The following is a 20,100-nucleotide window of genomic DNA, read 5'->3' as shown; positions in this document are numbered from 1 at the left end:
ATCAGTGCCCATACCCGAGGCGGGGTTGGCGAAAGGGCCTTTCTGTGTGGAGTTTGCATGTTCTCCTCGTGTCCCCTAGGGTAGGTACCCCCATACAGTAATGCTGGTCTCTAAACTACCTCCCCCTGGCCAAATTCCCCTCCATCGCCTGATGGAGGGGAATTGGTCGGAATAACGGAATAACGTGTTCCTTCCACACGCTACGTCCGGCCGGGGAAACTCCCCCCTGTCAGGTGAAAAGAAGCAGCTTGGACTCCTCATGCATAGAAGGAAGCATGAGGTCAGTCTGCTGCCCCCCCAGGTTGGCAGAGGAAGCGTAGCGCCCAGGATTACATTAGATAATTGACACTGGGTGAAAAAAAAAAGGTTATAAAATCGTGGGATTAAAAAAAAAAAAGGTATTTATAAAACTCACAGACAGGGCACAAAAAATATATATAAATGCTTGTTTATAGGTTTAGCATCTTAATGTATCTTCTGCTGCAAGATCTGCAACACTGCAGAATGTGCATGCTGCATGTGTGTGTTAGTAACTGCATATTGTTAGTGTCGGGCCGAAACCTGTTCATGATGACATGCGCTGTGGCCTAAATGGTCCGTGGAGTCTCTGGTGGAGAAACAGTGGTGTAGGGTTACGGTATATGAATGTTCTATAGTTCTAGAGTATAAGGTAACATATCTGGGAGAGGTTCAGAGTAGAACAAACCATGTGCAACCCAGATTCGGCACAAACAAAGGGACTAAATTAATTTCGCTCCTATGCCACGTGGAATGTGGAACGCCCTACCACCAGCCATTAAGACATGCAAATGCCTCGACTCCTTCAAAACCGCTGTCAAAGGGCACCTACGGACGGCTGGGATTCTAAACTGGCCCCCGTAAAATCTGAATCCCCCCCCACCCCTTTTCCCCCTTACTGTATATGTTTCTTTTCCCTTTTTACCTCCTTACATGATTTCCTGTTAATTTAAACTAAACTGCACGAGGAAGCTCGCTATGAAGATTGCGTCTTCTGACGTGATCACAGAAGCATTCTAATACACTCACAGGCAATCCATTGGCTGGGTCTGAGACTAAGGTGCACCTTGACCACCCCCCCAGGTAAAGGTGATAAAGGTGCCAATAAACCAATTAGTCTCCACTTCTGTGTAACTTCTCATGAAGATCACATGCATTGCTACAAAGTCTTGACTTCAGTGTGTTTGAGTTTACTAGGACAGGAGCGAATTCTGGTTCCACAAACTGCACCACTGGTGAGTTCCTGACTTTGAGGTTAAGAATTTCCTTGCACTATAAAATTCTATTCTGATAATCGGACGGCCAGCAAACGGCCCTGATTAAAAATCTAGCGAAAGCTACACTATATTCTAGTGACAGCTAAGCTAGCTACTAGCTACAGCTACGCTGGCTACTAGTTGGACGGCCAGCACACGGCCCTGACTAGCCACAAGCCTGCTAAAGCTAAGCTAATAACAACTTAGCTTGGTTCCTGCAAAAGGACGCCCGGTGCTAGCTATTGTTAGCATCCCGCTAAGCTACCCTCCCCTCGTACTACTCCTGCTAACGGCCTGCAGAACGCTAAAGCAGTGATGTCGGGGAAGAGCAGAAACCAACGTCGCAAGGCTAATGATAAGCCCGCGGTGCTGCAGAAGCACTGTGAGACATGCTCCAACTGGATGGCCGGCGAGGACAAACACGAGGACTGTGTCCGTTGTTTGGGCCTGCAGCACGCTTTCGACGCCGTTCATAACCCGGGTGCCTGCTCCCTGTGTGACGGCGTCGACGCACGCATCATAACCCGCAGGCTAGTGCGTGCTAAGCAGTTCTTCGACGGAGCCATCCGACAACCAGAACCGGCAGACGACCGAGAGGTGGCCGATCAATTGGCGGAGGAGAGACGGGACGCATTGGACCCCGCTCGTTACTCTGAGGGTGATTATGCCGACCTACCGTCTACTTCCCGCGCGAAGCGGGCGGTTAAGAAAGCCAAACAAGCAGCTAGGAAAGCTCTGGCTGACGAGGTTACGGCTCCAGCGGCTGCCGAAATCCCGCACTCCCCGCCTCGCCAACGTACGAGGCGCACAGATCGTCCTTCCCCTGTCGAGCAACACGCCGGCGATGAAGAACAGTCCTCGGAGGGAGACCGGAGCCAGAGCTCCAGCGGTAGCTCCTCTTCTTCCTACTCTGAGGGCTCTTCTGAGAGTGAGTCAGAATCGGAGTCTGAGGGACGCCTCAGAGCCACTCTCATCGCAGGAATGCCGCCTCAGACGGCGGCCCGGACTGAGCCCAAGCCCCGGGCTGGGACTGAGGCTCTGGCTACAACAGCTCCGGATGAAACCGAGCCACAGAGCACGGCGGTGCCTGACACGGCACCCCAGACCGATGCTCAGAACCGAGCCCCTGCTCGGTCCCGAGTCGTCCTCGAGATGGACAAGTCAGAGCTGATTGATGTCTTCAAGAAGGCTACTGAACGCAGCGGTCTAACGTGGCCAGCTGAAGCTACTCCAGCGGCGGCTGCGACGGACACGGCCTGGGATGATTTCGGTAAGGATCCGGACGCTCCCCGAGCCAAACAGATCCTACCCTTGGCTAAGGGTTTCACGGGGGCGCTCGGTGAATCCTGGGAGCACCCCTACACCCACTCCTTCCTACCCACACATAAGAAAGAGCTTGATTGTGTCGCCATGAAGAAAGTGGGTCTGGAATCTCTGCCCGAGATGGACAGATTCCTGGCTTCTCATCTCCTACATGTCCCCGAAGTCGCCCCACCAAAGGAGCCGAAATTCGCTCTCACACAGGAAAACGACATGTCCACAATGGTGAAGAAGGCATACGCGACGCTTACGGGCTCCGTGAAAGCCATCAACGCCATCACACTACTCCAGGGCTCTGTCTCCCACATTTTCAAAACATCGGGAGAGGCATTGAATCTGGAGCAGCTCTACGAGCTACGGAGGCTCCATAAAGAGGCGCTCGCGCTGACAAGGTACAACACGGAGATGACGGGAAAGGCAATGGCTACTCTAGTAGTACTAGAACGGGCTAGATGGCTAAACCACTCCGAAACCAAAGAGAGAGCCTCTCTCCTGGACCAACCCATCCTGCAAGACAATCTTTTCTCTGGCACGGTGGCCGATCTCACGGCCAGACACGAAGATAGAGAGAAAAAGAAGCAGGCGGCGCAGGCTTTCATGCCGACGGAGAAAAAGCCTCCGCCAGGTAACAAAAGAAATAGATCCTCGTATGGCCGCTCTATGAACCGGAGGGACAACGAGAGGGAGCGCGGCTCCAGGCCTCCTTTCAAGGCTCCAGCGGCTGCCAGAGCCCCCTCTGCTTCGGGAGGCCAGTACCAACACCAACACCGACAACAGTCACAGCAGGATCGCAAGAAGGACAACGGGCCTCACGGCCAGCCTCCTTCCGCGGCGGCGGGACGGAAGCGTCAACGCCACGTGCACAACAACAACAAGCAGCAGCGTAAATGACACTGCGCCGAGCCTCGGGGAGACGTTGATGGAATCCGTCTCCCTCCGCCCCCACGTTCTGGGAAGAGCTTACGCTGGCGGCGTAGTAGCCTCGGGCTTTACGCCACTAGCGCAGAGAGCACCGGACAGAATGAGCGTTGTTGCACCGATTTTTGCGAAAAAAATGTCGTTGCATACTGTACCTCCCCTGTCCCCCTCCCTGATTCAAATAAAAATGTTGTGTGGAACAAAATGTTTGAATCCTTGCCAGAACACACAGGGTATGAGCCCACTGCCACGCAGGTCAATGAAACGACCCGCGGCAGTCGGACGAAACGCAGATATTTTGACAGCGCATCAGAGCGCTGCAAAAAGGCACAAGCACCATGCCAGTTTGATGGCCCCGTCGCTAGGGGGCGCCGTTTTACCACGGCTGAACATGGTGCCAGTGTTAACCAAGGTAACACAATGCCTGCCGCGGGAGGCACCCACTCTAACTCAAAAAAGAGTAGGGCTGACAATAAATCCTCTGACGCGGTGCGTTTCAAAATGGATAGAGTGCGGCGCACACACCTGGGTGGTGGACACCGTGAGGAAAGGCTACAAGCTGCAGTTCTCCGCAGAACCACCCACATTCGAGAAGATAATATTCTCTCAGGCAAGCGGACAGGCAGCCGTCATTTTGCGAAACGAAATAATTTCCCTGCTGGCCAAGAATGCCATTCAGGAAGTACCTCCAGATCAGAGCCTAAACGGTTTCTACAGTCGGTATTTTCTGGTAAAGAAAAAAGGGGGGGGGATGCGTCCTATTCTGGACCTCCGAGCCCTCAACCGATATCTGAAGGATTTTCGTTTCAAGATGCTGACAAATGCGGCACTGTTACGCATGATACGCAAAGGGGATTGGTTCACGTCAGTGGACCTCAAGGACGCCTATTTTCATGTCCCGATTTACCCGCCGCACAGGAAGTTCCTGCGGTTCGGGTTCGGAGGACGGGTTTACGAATACCTAGTTCTCCCTTTCGGGATGTCCTTGAGCCCCCGAGTGTTTGTGAAGTGTACTCAAGCGGCCATAGCCCCTTTGAGACAACGGGGAGTTCGCATAGCGAGCTATATCGACGACTGGCTCCTGCTTGCGCAGTCGGAAAGCGAGGCACGACTCCACACCAGCTGGGTAGTGAGTCACCTGCAGTCTCTGGGTTTCAGTCTGAACTACGAAAAGAGCGTGCTCATACCAGCGAGGTCAACAGACTTCATAGGTTTAACACTGAACTCTGTCTCCCTCACGGCTCGGCTGTCACAGGACAGAATGACTTCCGTTCTGAAGTGCGCGAGCTCGTTCCAGGTGGGACGCAGGGTCCCTTTTCGTACGTGCCAGAAAATGGCGGGACTCATGGCTTCTGCTATAACCGTGTTACGGTTAGGCAGACTGTACATGAGACCTTTTCAGAGGTGGATGCTCTCACTCAGGGTGCCCAACGATCGCCGTCATCGCCTGGTTACAGTCCAAACGGAGTGTATATCGGCGCTGCATCCATGGAGAGACAGGTCATTTCTTTCCGAAGGGGTGTCCATGGGTCTGGTCGTGTCGAGGAAGATCATCACTACGGATGCCAGTATGACTGGGTGGGGCGCCACCCACGAGGGCAGAACTGCCAGGGGAGTGTGGGGCGACGAACTGAGGACCGCCCACATCAACTATCTAGAGCTGATGGCAGTATGGTTAGCCGTACGACACTTCGAACCCCTCATCAAGGATTGTCACGTCCTGGTCAGGACGGACAATACGACGACCATGTGCTACGTCAACAAGCAAGGGGGACTACGATCCCGCCTGCTGCATGCGCTAGCACAAGACCTGACTCTGTGGTGCGACACACATTTGAGGTCAATCAGAGCCTCCCACGTCCCGGGGATACTGAACAGGGGAGCGGATCTTCTGTCCAGAGGGAGGTGCCACTATGCGGACTGGTCCCTACACGACGCGGTGGCAGCTCAGCTCTGGGACAGGTTCGGCCGACCACAAGTGGACCTGTTCGCCTCGGGGGAGAACGCGAAATGCCCGGAGTTCTTCTCCATAGCGGGACAGGAGTCTCTGGGCCTAGACGCGCTAGCGCACGTCTGGCCCGGAAGTCTGCTGTACGCGTTCCCTCCCATTTCCCTGATATCTCCAGTCCTGGAGAGAGTGAGAACCCAGGGCCTAGCGGTAATACTGATAGCTCCAGGGTGGGGCTCTTGGAGGTCGGAGATATCACCTCTCCTCTACGACCATCCGTGGCAGCTCCCGCTGCGCAGGGATCTGCTGACGCAAGCGAAGGGGGAAATCTTCCATCCACGGCCGGAAGACCTGGATCTATGGGCTTGGCCCGTGAGAGGATGAACCTTGACGCGGAAGGCCTGCCGCAGAGTGTCATCAACACTATACAGAGTGCGAGAGCTCGGTCAACCAGGGAGGCCTACGACGGGAGGTGGCGTGCGTTTGAGAAATGGTGTCTACAGACGCAGGCGGTGCCTTTTCAGGCATCTGTGAAAGTGATTCTGTCTTTCCTTCAGAGTCTGATGGACAAGGGCCTGTCTTACAACTCCCTGAAGGTCTACCTGGCGGCTATTTCGGCCTGCCATGTTGGATTCGGGAATGGCACTGTCTGGGTGCACCCTCTAGTGCGTCGGTATATGGCCGGTGCGATGCGCCTCCTCCAGGTACCGAAGTCTATGGTTCCTTCGTGGGACCTCGCGCTGGTTTTGGACTCCTTGTCTCGACCGCCATTCGAGCCGTTGGCGTCAGTGGGGCTGCAGTTTTTGTCGTTGAAAACGGCGCTACTGCTGGCGTTGGTGACTGCTAAACGGGTCGGTGACATTCACGCTTTTTCAGTAAGCGAGGAGTGCACACGTTTTTCCGTGGACAGGACGAGGGTGGTCATTACGACCAACCCGGCTTTTGTGCCTAAGAACCAGTTGACCACCTGTATACCGGTGGACCTGGTGGAATTCTGTCCTCCTCCTTTTTCCTCGGCAGAGGATGAGAGGAGGCATACTCTGTGCCCTGTACGGGTTTTACGAACTTACATGGACAGGACGGCGGCACACAGGAAGACAACTCAGTTGTTTGTGTCCTGGGCCCCCAAGACCTTGGGGAAGGCAGTATCCAAGGTGAGGATCTCACAATGGATAGTGGAAGCCATAGAACGATCTTACTCGGCCAGGGGTTTGCAGCCTCCCATAAGGGTGAAGGCGCACTCCACGAGGGGTATGGCGACGTCCTGGGCTCTCTCCAGGGGAGTGTCTATCCAGGAGGTGTGTACGGCTGCGAGCTGGGCATCCTCCTCGACGTTTGCCAATTTTTACAGATTGGATGTGACGGCTGCGCCAGTGGCGCATGCTGTCCTCAGCGTGGCTTCAAAGTAAGGTTTGGATCTATCGGGCCTCTGAGTGGAGTGGCCCTGGGTCCGAGGTTCCTTCCTTTTTCCGCCGGCTTTTTGAGCCGGGTGGTTTTTCGCTCCCGTCACCCTACAGGCAGAGGTCGGGACCCGTGAGTCTAGACTTTGTGGTGGCAAGAAGGGAGTGTATCGGGTCTTCATAGCGAGCTTCCTCGTGCAGTTTAGTTTAAATTAACTATAGGTTACGAAGGTAACCCTGGTTAATTAAATAAACAAGCGAGGAAGCTCGCCAAAACGCCCTTCTTGTAGGCAATGCCTCATGAGAAGGTTCCACATGTTTGAAGTGGAGACTAATTGGTTTATTGGCACCTTTATCACCTTTACCTGGGGGGGTGGTCAAGGTGCACCTTAGTCTCAGACCCAGCCAATGGATTGCCTGTGAGTGTATTAGAATGCTTCTGTGATCACGTCAGAAGACGCAATCTTCATAGCGAGCTTCCTCGCTTGTTTATTTAATTAACCAGGGTTACCTTCGTAACCTATAGTTTTTTTTTTTTATATAGAAGTGTATATTTGTACGTCTCTAAATGTTCTGATGAATTGAAGATGGTGGACCCTGTTGTAAACGAGTGTAATGTAAGGCTCTTACTGTGTCGTCCACAGTAAGAGTCTTTGTATTGAGTTGTGCTTTCATGTGAAACATACTCATTCTGTAAACTGTTAATAAATACTTTCAATCAAATCAATCCATCCGCCCTGCAGTGGGTGGGTTCATCCTAACTAAGTGTCTCTCTAATATCCCAGAAGAAGCAGTGCGACAATGTACCGCAGGAGCTCCCAGCCATGGATTTACACCAGGAGCTGTAAATAACCACAGATCCCCGGCTTATGAAGTCACCAGTAGCCTTGTCATCATGGCTCCATCTCTGCACAACCCACCCCCCCCGTCATCATCCCTCCTTAGCACCCTGTCACAGTGTGTGTGCGTGTGTGTGTGTGCGTGTGTGTGTGTGTGTGATGCTTAATTCATAAGAGCTGCGGCGGGATTCCCCCTGGCTTGCACTGGTATGACCTTCTCCCAGAAGCCTCCGGGGCAGCTTACCTCAGGTTTAAGAATGTTTCAAAAGCACAGCCACTAGAACTCCCCAGTTTGTGTGTCTGTTCTGTAATCCTTTGTGGGAATAATAATAGCAGCGGCCGTATATATAAACAGTCAAGACAGGCTCGTCCTGAACGGCCGGCCTGACAGCTCTGGGATGTGTTTGGAGGGGAAACAGTCTTTTTTAGCTGAATAAGCAGATGTGTTATCATGTGAGTGAGAGAAACTAAAAATAAAATGGGATTTAACCACTCAAGGCCGGGCTTTTTCAGACAGGGAAGGGAAGCGATTGACGCGCCGCCACCGCCGCCTAGTCATTCTTTTTTAATGAGAGGCGAGCCTAGTCGGGAGGTGCAGACAATCTGAAGGGGCGGAGCGGGAAAAGCGGGTGCGATTGTCGCAGGGGCTCGTTTCTCGCGCACGCACACACAATCACACTCTCACACACACACAGGTGTTACCGATGATAAAGGTGCAGTGGTTCTCAATTTTTTTAATTTCAAGGACGCCCATAACTCTTGAGTGTATAAATGGAACCAAATGGACCCTCAGAGTTACACACCCGTACCCGTACGGGGCCATTTGGAACCCACTCAAGGACACTTTGAGACACACTGGTGTAGCAGAGTGTTTCCAGTGATTCCAACACGTACAATAGCAGCACCCTGACTCTGTTTGACCAGAATGGAACAGAGCCTTAATTAGTATCAGTGGTAACACCTGTGAAAGAAGTAGGGAAGGGGCCCAAGTTCTTTCCAAAATGGCGTGTGTGCATAGAGCCCTTTGTCTGTCTGTGTGAGTGCAGTGCGACCCCGCTGATCCAATGTATCCTACAAAAAAATCATCTAAGCATAATAAGCTTGTTGCTTAGCAGAAATATAAATTCAAAAAATAAAATTTAAAGATATTTTAAAATATATCTTCGTGAGCGGCAATGTCAGCTCCTTACTCGGGATTTCGGGAGTTGTAATTCCAGACACTATACATACACTAGCATTCAGATATTGTGGAATAGTTGTCTAGCTATGTGAGACTAGAGAAGCCCTAAAAGGGCCTCAAAATGTAGGCATTTAGACGCTCTTAATCCACAGTGACTTCCAGTAAGCAAGAACACCACGAGGTAATGCATCAAATGCATAGAAATAGTCATCTAGGATCATAACTAGTAAACCAAGAACTGGACCGGTGCTACACCAGAATGTTACGTATGGTACTGAACATCAACCAGGACGAGCACATCACCAACAAGCGTCTGTACGGGGCATTAATACCAAGTGTAACAGAGAAGATAGCAGTAAGGAGGATGAGACTATAGCATGGCCACTGTACGGGGTATTACCAAGTGTAACAGAGAAGATAGCAGTAAGGAGGATGAGACTAGCTTGGCTACTGCCACTGACACAAAGAACTCCCGACCAAAAAGCTTGTACTGTGGGAACCAACACACGGGCATCGATGGAGAGGACGTCCCACACCGACCTACGTGGACTGCACCAGAAAGATGCTGGTGCAGAAAGCACAAAGGAGCTGGCCAGATGTATGGAGAACCGAGATGACTGGAGACGCCGATGGAGGGCTCGTCTGAGGACGACGTAGAGAGAGAGAGAGAGAGAAGAACCTATCATCAACTGTAAAATATCCATACAATGAAACTACTGGTATCCTCCTACTGCGCATAACATGCCATCTATTCTAAATTAGATAGTTTAGCCTTTGCACACAGAGGACCTTTTAAGCCTTACGTTATACTTACAAAGGCAAATCGCGAAAATAGCTGTTTTAGAAGCTGACAATGTGCCACGTTGTGTGTGTGTGTGAGTGTGCAATATGTATGGTTGTATGTATGCATCCACACACACACACACACACACACACACACACACACACACACACACACACACACACACACACACACACACACACACACACACACACACACACACACACACACACACACACACACACACACACACACACACACACACACACACACACACACACACACACACACACACACACACACACACACACACACACACACACACACACACACACACACACACACACACACGAAAAGAAAATTGATGCTGAAATAACACAGGCTAACAAGCATGTCCGCACTCGCATCGCATTGGAATTGATCAAACAATGGGTTCGATTTCAAGTTTACACAGGCCTATTGTTCCTCATTAAAATGTGGACTTGGTTTGGGGGTTTACTTAGCCACATTTACTGATTGTACTGATTTGTAGTGCTGTACTTGTATGCCTGTTTGCCTACGCAAGGCAACACATTATGAGAGGGATACTCTCCAGCTTTGACCTCTCATTAAACCACAGCAAGATTTCACCATTAAACGAATGAAAACAACTGCATCTGCTGCATAGTGATGAGATGCGTTTACACCTGCATTTGCATCCCTCGACCTTGCATGTCCAAAACGTTTCTTCTTTTCCCCCAAAAAGACCTGAGGCTTTCAAAGATGTTAAAAAATAGCTGTGAGCTTGTGCTATTTTTGAATAGCCAACATAGAATGACATGGATGCTTTCCCAGTTTTAATCCATTGAGACTTGGAACGCATCCATGTCACGTTAGCGTTTAACCACATTAACCATTAACCCATTTTGGGGCGGGAACCCCTTTTGGTGTTTTAAACATTGTTATAATTTAGCTATTGAAAAATAGCAGATCTACAAGCTCATAGCGCGCCACCGAGTGGCGCGCTATGAACTTGTAGGTCTGCTATTTTTGAAAAATCGTTAAAATGTGCCTCAAATCTTTCCGAAAATTGTCATGATTTAGAAAACTTTTTTTTTGTAATTTCGACGTCAGGCCTGAATGGGTTAATGGGTTCAAATTATTTTTTTAAATGATGAAAATGTCTGATGCGACACATGAGTGTCTAAATGGACTTTTGTGTGACACTCTTGTATAATGATGAAGTATGGCATTCATTTACAAAAACATATAAAAACATTTGTACATACAGTACAAAGTTCAAGTATGGAGATACGTGGTTTCTTTCTGCCCAAAGGCCTCGATGAGGACACGGCATTAGTGACGGGTTCAGATTACTACATAATGTGTTTGTCCTCTGCTTTCAAATATAAAACCATTCCAGCAATTAAAACAGGCCTATAGTATAGTACATAAAGTTGTTTTGACGTTTTAAAAACTTGTATTATAGATTGCTTTGTATTATTGATAACACAATGGGTGGCGTGTGTCACAGCAACACTTGACTGCACATACAGACAAATAAACCTCTTGAAGCTTGAATAATTATAATTATCCATAACTATCTTCATAAAAAATACCTCTAATTGTATGTTTTCCAGTGAAAAAAACAACATCACTGTTGCCAGGGCTGGGTCTGGCTCAGGCTTTAGAAGCACCTACTGTATAACAAAGCTTCAATGTCAAAAGAGAAATCCTTGTTTTTGTCAACTACTGCACATTACCAGAGGGATGAGCTTTGTTTTACATACAGATCAACCATCAACCATCAACACACACCATCAACCATGGGTGCAAATCATTGTTTTTACTAGACAAAATTACTGAAGCAGAAAATGCACATATGCATATGGGCAGCGGTGGCCGAACGGTTTGCGGAGCGGTCTTGATACCGGAAGGTCGCCAGTTCGAATCCCCGGACCGGCACGTTAAAATTACCACCGCTGAAGTGCCCTTGAGCAAGGCATTGAACCCCTACCATGAAATGTTCTATGAGCAGGCTGTAAACAAGCATCTCGAGCTTAGTCCACTTCCCTGGGTAAACAAAGAACTTTGCTTTGCACATTTTTAGAGAACTAACACTACGATCCAAAATGATACGTACATTTCAAAAAAGGTGTAAAAATAGCCCATCTACAATCTACCTATAGCTTGTGGTCGGCTATCTGCGTGTGACACCGTCATGCGTACGGCTATAAGATACGTGCATACTGTCAGTCAGTGGTTTTCAACCCTTTTCATATCAAGGCCAATTATTTATTCAGCATTTAACCCATTTAGGCCTGACGTCGAAATAAAAAAAATGTTCGCTCTGAAAGAATATATACCTATTCAAGGATTTGTGCCGCATTTTTACGATTTTTCAAAAATAGCAGACCTACAAGTTCATAGCGCGCCACTCGGTGGCGCGCTATGAGCTTGTAGATCTGCTATTTTTCAATAGCTAAAGTATAACAGAATGCTTGAAACACCAAAAGGGGTTCCCGCACAAAATGGGTTAAAGGAGCATTCAGTGATTTGGGTGATTTGGAAAACCACCCAGTCCGCCCGGGTAACAAAATGTGCACATGCACGCTCTACAGTGGGGGGGAAGTGCAACAGGCCAACAGCATGTGCACCAAGGCCCGCCCCCACTCGATCATGATTGGAGGAAGGCCCCACTCATCCTGATTGGATGAAGGTTTTGCCACCCGTCACCAAAACTGAAACTAGGGTTTTTTGACCCCAGGGGCTCACTGGGGACAGGGAGGAACTCCTTATATGGTCAGCACACTCTATAGTAGCGAGGATTATCCAGAAAAAAAGAAAAAATAAGTGATATTTGAATTAAGTCAAATCACTGAATATACCTTTAAGCCATGGACCACCATTTGACGAGATTTTGACTTGGCAGATCCAAAACTAAAGAATATTTTATTGTAGTTGGATAAGATTTTGTCCACAAATCCACGCTGTATTGATGTGGTACCATAGGAGGTAGAACAGGAAAACAATCAAAATAACAATTATTTTTGTGTAGACTTCTTAAGTATAGCCTAATGCAGCTTAACAATAATGTAACTTCTTTTTTTTGTGGCTTTCGCCTTTATTTTATATTTTTTATGGAGGGACAGACAGTAGGCTGACAGGAAACGGGGAGGGAGATGGGGGGGTGACATGCAGTAAAGGCCGTCGGGATCGGGAGTCGAACCCGCGGCACACTGCCAGACTGGATTACCAGCCAAGGTGCCTGGACCGCTGAGCCACGGCCCTGAATAATGTAACTCTCGAGCGTGTAAAATGATTTTACACTATCAAGGGTTAAAGATCTAAGAGCTAAGATCTAAGAGTTAAGGGTCCATGTGGTTACCAACTCTCCATCATTTATCTGCGGACCACTTGGAACTCCCTCAAGGACCACAGGTGGTCCCTGGACCACTGGTTGAAAACCACTGCTGTAAGTGGTTCAATAATAATGTCTTTAAACTGAAGAGTCTCACCTGCATGTTTTCCGTGGCGTCCCCTAGAAGGCCACCGAACGTGATGGCGTTGGTGACGGTGCCAAGGTAGATGAACAGGATGGCCGACAGAGACTGGATGTGCAGACCATCGGTGAAGTCACTGACGAAGAACGGCAGCTTCCTCTTGATGTCCAGGACGAGGCCTCCACAAAACCTTCAGCAGCAACACAATCACAAACAATTACCTCTCGTCTCTGTAGATTATCCAATTCAATGCATAACTGGCGTTACATCATGTACTGGCATTTTAATAAATTATCAGTAAATACTGTAGTATGTAAATACTGTAGATTGCGCAGGGCCGGAATTGGGGAGATTATACTATTGGATTACTACTTCCGTTTTCCCTGCTCGCAGACCGCGAAAAGGCAAATGTCAGCATTAGCTCACGCTATCTTTCTCGAGAAACGTTTCAAAGTCAAAGTCGTACAATTTTGTCACACACACGTTACCGCAGTGAAATTGGTTCTCCGCATTTGACCCATATCTCTTGGAGCGGTGAGCCACAGCCAAGGAACGGTGAGCTGCAGCCGTGCCGCGCTCGGGAATAATTTGATTAGTTGATTTGACCCCACCAATCCAACCCATTGATGCTGAGTGCCAAGCAGGGAGGCATCGGGTCCCATTTTTACAGTCTTTGATATGACCCGACCCGGGGATCGAACCCCCGACCTCCCAGTTTCAGGGCGGACACTCTTAACCACAAGGCCACTGTTATGTCTGGTCTTCTTCGATCAGGAAGGAGGAGGTGATTCTTACCGCCTGGTGAACTGAAGCTCCTCCCCTACCGCGTGGCCTCCCCCGCCACCCTGTCCCCCGTCGTGGTGGGCGTCGCCGTTCATCTGAGGAGGCTCAGACCCGGCATACCCTGCGTGCTGTTTCCTTTAAAAAAAAATGAAAAAGAATCACACCCGTGTGAAGTGAGGGGCGCTAATATATTAAAGTCTAACTAATGTTGATTAGGTGATGTAATGGTGATGTAAAACAAATGGTGCAAACAAACATTAAATGCCATTAACAATAAAGAGACATATTTTCCAAAAATAGCAGATCTACAAGCTCGTCGCGCGGCACTCGGTGACGCGCTATGAGCTTGTAGATCTTCTATTTTTCAATAGCTAAAGTATAACATAAGTTAAAACACCAAAAGGGGTTCCCGCCCAGAACGGGTTAGGTGGCAAAAAGTCAAACATAGTTTCAAGTGACACGGGGAACAGTTGTGACAGACATGTCCAGATGGTACAGTACCTCTTGTCGGAGGATGGGAGGGTCTTGGGCGGCTCTATCCTGATGTCAGGGTCCCACTCTCCCGGGGGGAGGACAATCACCTCGTCCAGGAACTCCTCAATGCCCGCTAGGAGGTCCTCCTTATCTTTGGCTTTGTACGCAATGTCATGGAACACCTGTACGACACACAGAACCACGGCATGCAACAGACGGAAATAAAAAATGTAAAACGCGTTAAAAATAAGAATACTCCATCGTTTCAAAGAGACTTGTCATAAAATGAAGTATATAGGGCTTAAGAGGTTGAAGCTCTCTTCCATCACATGACATTCTATCTACACCCTACAGTGGACTCACACAAGGTCTCATTATTAACAAAACATATAACACATTGAGAATGTTTAACTGGGGCATTAATACAGCATTGTATCAAAACGTTCATTGATTAACGTTACAATTTATATTTCCGTTTGGCTTTTAGGCTTCGTAATCACAAGTTGCACAGGGTAGATATGTGACCCCTCACAGACAAATAACATTTAATCAAAAATATTCTTTCCAAAAAGAAAATTACAAAAATAGAGCAGAAATAGTTGATCGACAACCTTACAACACGTCACAACATCTGCTATTTCTGCATTTTTCAACATTGACAATTATGCAAAAAGAAAATGCAATTATCTCAAAAAATTGCAATTATTTAATAATTGTGACAGGCCTAGCACTGGAGTGTCATGTACTGTACTGTACTGTACCTCATCCGACATCAGGGTGGCCATCGCTCTTCCTATCTCATGATAGGACTTGGCTTTACCTTTGGGTCCCAGCAGCACAAACAGAAATCTACAACAAAAAAAGGGGAAAGAAACACATAAGAATTAACCCCAACTTCAGGGATTATTTTATTTATCAGCTGGTGAATCACATCAATTTGTCACTTCAGTTGACCACATCGTTGCTGCTGGATGGAAAAAAATTGAAAGGACAAGACAGACCTGACCACTTTCACTTGTTTTATAAAGTAGCAAAATGGCAGATCTACAAGCTCACAAGGTGTCGCATCGCAACACATTTTGATATTCACATGGCAGCCAACAGCAATGAATATCCGATCTACATGCTCACACTCACAGCATATGCAACAAACAGGGAGCTTGTAGATTGGCTATTTTTGCTACTTTTACGTGACATTGTGATACGAGAAAGTATGGAAAGGCATTAATTTATTAAAAAAAATCTAAAAGAAAAAAAAAGGCGTTTTTTTTTTATCGCCACATAAAATGTGTCGATAAAAGGTTTCCGCTCCACAGCAGCTAAACAAACTGCGTGTCGATTAAGGCCCCATTTAGACTCCGGTCACATCCAGTCAAATCTGATTCAAATCTGATTTATTTCTCAGATCTGATCTTTTGGCCAGACCATTCACACTGCATTTGCAAGTGACCAAATCGGATCCGTCACATTTACACTGGCAGACAAATCTAGCCTGAATCAGATCTTGTGCCACATCCAGATTGGATTCTGATTTGTTTAAATAAGTCTAAACGATCAGGTTGTTGCATTCAGACTGAGACAGATCTCCTCAAATCAGATTTGAATCCCCCTCTGAATGTGGCTCAAGTCACATTGGAAACAAATCTGATTCCATGTGACTTGTATGTGACCGCTCAGCATTTAGACTTATTAAAAACAAATCTGATTTCAATTTGGATGTGGCACAGATCTGATTCAGGCTAGATTTGGCTGCCAGTGTAAATGGGGCCACGTGTTCTTGGTGTGTATTAATTGGTGAATAACTAGTGTTAACGAGGAGTGCTTTGCACCTGGTGGGCACAGGGACCTCGGTCAGAGCTCCCAGCATGACGGCCTGGTGGAGACGGACGAACGCCACGAACGGAGCGTCCAGGAAGTCCACCTCTCCCACCAGCACGTTGGAGGCCTCCGCGTCTCGGGGCAACTTCTTCATGAACTTGTTCTTCAGCTGTGGTGGCGACACAGAAACGGTGTTGAATATACATTTTCAAAAATGCTAAATTAGTCGGCACCGTCGGTAGACCTCCTGACCAGCATGCCCTCTATGATATTCTTGAGTGGTGCTTAGCTGGGGAGGAATTGGCATGCTGAAAATAGCAGATCTACAAGGGCTTGTAGATCGGCTATTTTCAGCAAGTGAAAAGAATTACGACGGCGGCGTCAAGGCCCGCCAAAATACATTTTGTTCAACGAAATCAACTGTAGATTTAGTCGAATAAAATCTCATGATATTTAGTCGACTAAAACTAGACACAAACATTCCAGGTGACTAAAATGTGACTAAAACTAAATTAAAACTATCCAAGAGACTATGACTAAAACTAAAATTTGCTGCCAAAAACAACTGCAGTAAACAGAGCATGTGTAAAGAGAACCGTTATTAATATAGAGTGTGTTGCTTTATATGTAACACGCAAAGGACACATTCTTTGCTTTGATCAAAACCCCAGCTGAGCAGTAGTGCGGTGCAAAAACACACACACACACACACACACTGAGTGTAGCCGATACCAGGGTTCGTAGAGATGGTTAACTAAGGCCTTGGTGGTTCATCAAAGGCCAGGTCATTTTGACAAATCTCCAACGTCATCATTATCTATTAGCGTCAGGGTAATTCCTGTGGTTTTCCATTAACCCATTTCGGGCGGGAGTGCTTGGTGTTTTAAGCATTATGTTACACTTTAGCTATTGAGATCTCGGTGCCGCGCTACGAGCTTGTGGAGCTGATATTTTTGAAAAATTGTGAAAATGTGGCGCAAATCTTTGAATATATATTCTTTCAGAGCGAACGTTTTTAACTAAAATCTTTGCTTCTGGGGGGTCGGCCCCTGGAACAACATATTTTGAGATGGGGGTCGGCGGCCAATTACATATAATTCTAGGGGTCCTTGACATGAAATAGTAGGAGAACCACCGATAGAGAAACATGAGGTTTTTCAGAAAACTGTCAGGAAGACATTTTGTAGAATCGAGCTCAGGTCTAAATGGGTTAACTCAACGACCAAACGAATGAACGGCCTGCCCGATGAGGAATACCAGCGTGCCTCGCGATGCCTTATCTTTGCACGGTATGTCTGTGGGCCAAAAGCAGCTCATTAAATACACCTACTGTACTGTCTGCTGATCAGAGACTCAAGAGGACATCTACAGAGATATTAACCTGCTGTACTGTCTGCTGATCAGAGACTCAAGAGGACATCTACAGAGATATTAACCTGCTGTACTGTCTGCTGATCAGAGACTCAGAGGACATCTACAGAGATATTAAACCTACTGTACTGTCTGCTGATCAGAGACTCAGAGGACATCTACAGAGATATTAAACCTACTGTACTGTCTGCTGATCAGAGACTCAGAGGACATCTACAGAGATATTAAACCTGCATGGGTGGATGAGACCAAACCACAGAATACAAAGAAGGGAGTTTGATGACTCCTGGTGAAGTTTAAAGGGACACTTAATCCCTTTTGCAACCAGATCTTATTTTAATGATGTTTGGGAGACAAGAAACACTTTCCTGTGGTTTTTATGTGGGTAATATGTGTTTTTTTTTTAGATATTTCAGTATTTCAAAGTGTCCATGCGGACACCATGATGTCATGGACACTGGGCTCACTTCCTTCTCTGGACTACAATTCCCATAATGCTTTGGTCCACTGCTCCTTCTTGTGGATAGGGGGAGGGCAAACATGTAGTCCAGCAAGTACGTGAGCCCAGTGTCCATGACATCATGGAGTCCATGGACACTTTGAAATACTGAAATATCTAAGAACACACATTACCCACATAAAAACCCCAGGAAAGTGTTTGTCTCCCAAACATCATTAAAATAAGATCTGGTTGCAAAAGGGGTGAACCAGTTAACAGTTTCTTCAATATTATTTTCGTAAAAGGGTCAATTGCCTTCTGTCTGTTAGAAAAGTACTGTATTTGAAGGCCGTAGTAAAATATAGTTCTTCTCCCGTCTTTCCACAAAATAATAGAAAATGCTCGATAGTGGGCTCGATAAGAACCCGGCTCGATAAACCTGATCCTTAAAGGGATAGTTCAGATTTTTTTAACTTAAAGGGATAGTTCAGATTTTTTGAACTTAAGCTGTATGAAATACTTGCCATTCATATAGTGGTTGCAACTGTATTAATTGATTGCCCGAGTCCCGTGGTGGGAGTTCTGCTCTGGTTTTGGTGAAATATCAAGTAGTTCCGGTCATTTTGTGGGGGGCACTGGGGGCCACGCAGTAAAAGTAAATTAATCCACAAAACTAACGTAATTTGTATTGTTGACCTATTTCTAAAATATTAGTGCAACTTTCGTTCTTTTTTTACCCCTCTATCACACAGAACTATGTTTTTTGTGTCCATATCACTACGCCCAGAAAATAGTTCCATGTGATAGAGGGGTCAAAGTTGAACGAAAGTCGTGCTAATATTTTAGAAATAGGTCAACAATACAAATTATGTTCGTTTTGTGGATTAATTTACTTTTACTGCGTGGCCCCAGTGCCTCCCACAAAATGACCAGAACTACTTAATATTGACCAAAACCAGAGCAGAACTCCCACCACAGGACTCGGGCAATCAATTCATACAGTTGCAACCACTATATTAATGGCAAGTATTTCATACAACTTAAGTTCAAAAAATCTGAACTATCCCTTTAAGTTGTATGAAATACTTGCCATTAATATAGTGGTTGCATGGTCCCATGGTGGGAGTTCTGCTCTGGGTTTGGTCAATATTAAGTAGTTCCGGTCATTTTGTGGGGGGCACTGGGGCCACGCAGTAAAAGTAAATTAATCCACAAAACGAACGTAATTTGTATTGTTGACCTATTTATAAAATATTAGCGCGACTTTCGTTCAACTTTGACCCCTCTATCACATGGAACTATTTTTTGGGCGTAGTGATATGGACACAAAAAACATAGTTCTGTGTGATAAGAGGGGTAAAAAAATAACGGAAGTTGCACTAATATTTTAGAAATGGGTCAACAATACAAATTACGTTAGTTTTGTGGATTAATTTACTTTTACTGCGTGGCCCCCAGTGCCCCCACAAAATGACCGGAACTACTTGATATTTCACCAAAACCAGAGCAGAACTCCCACCACAGGACTCGGGCAATCAATTAATACAGTTGCAACCACTATATTAATGGCAAGTATTTCATACAACTTAAGTTAAAAAAATCTGAACTATCCCTTTAAGGTGCTCGTTATCAATACAAATTAACGAGCTACATGCCTAGTTAAGAGGGTGATCCACGCATTTATCTCCTCGAGGCTTGATTAACTGCCTGTGTGTAGACATCGACCAGTCAGCGTGTAGCGTAGGCGCCTGCAGAATGCTGCCATGCTCGCCTCCTCACTGGCAAGAAAAAAAAAAAGGACAATTGACCCTTCAAATCCTAGTAATTACAGACTCTTATCCAAACTTCCTTTTCTTGCCAACATTTTAGAGAAGTTAGTAGTAAGCCTTGCCAAGCCACACAGCCTATAAGGCAGGAGTCTATCTCCTGTGTCTGTAGGGGCGAAGCAGCTTGAAGTCCCCAAGCCATGATGTACATGTACACCCCCTGGATATGACACTAGTATGTCACAGGGACTTTCCCCCCCAACCCATCCCTTGATGCCAACGGGTCCCGTTTTTGGTATGCCTGTGA

At 47.0% G+C, this 20,100-nt stretch overlaps 1 protein-coding gene across 1 annotated transcript in view; it reads right to left on the bottom strand.

The window, feature by feature from the left end:
• Positions 1–20,100, bottom strand: part of LOC306940185 (electrogenic sodium bicarbonate cotransporter 1-like) — a 112,791-nt gene that overhangs the window by 25,102 nt on the left and 67,589 nt on the right. The window contains exons 8-12 of the mRNA XM_079525192.1: positions 16,229–16,386; positions 15,161–15,248; positions 14,427–14,581; positions 13,938–14,060; positions 13,158–13,332 (exon numbers count right to left, since the gene is read on the bottom strand). Coding sequence (XP_079381318.1) covers positions 13,158–13,332; positions 13,938–14,060; positions 14,427–14,581; positions 15,161–15,248; positions 16,229–16,386 — 699 coding nt within the window. The remainder of the gene's footprint in view (positions 1–13,157; positions 13,333–13,937; positions 14,061–14,426; positions 14,582–15,160; positions 15,249–16,228; positions 16,387–20,100) is intronic.

Source organism: Electrona antarctica (genome assembly GCF_951216825.1).
Source record: "Electrona antarctica genome assembly, chromosome: 16".
NCBI lineage: Eukaryota > Metazoa > Chordata > Actinopteri > Myctophiformes > Myctophidae > Electrona > Electrona antarctica.
This window is presented reverse-complemented; position numbering and strand designations above follow the sequence as displayed.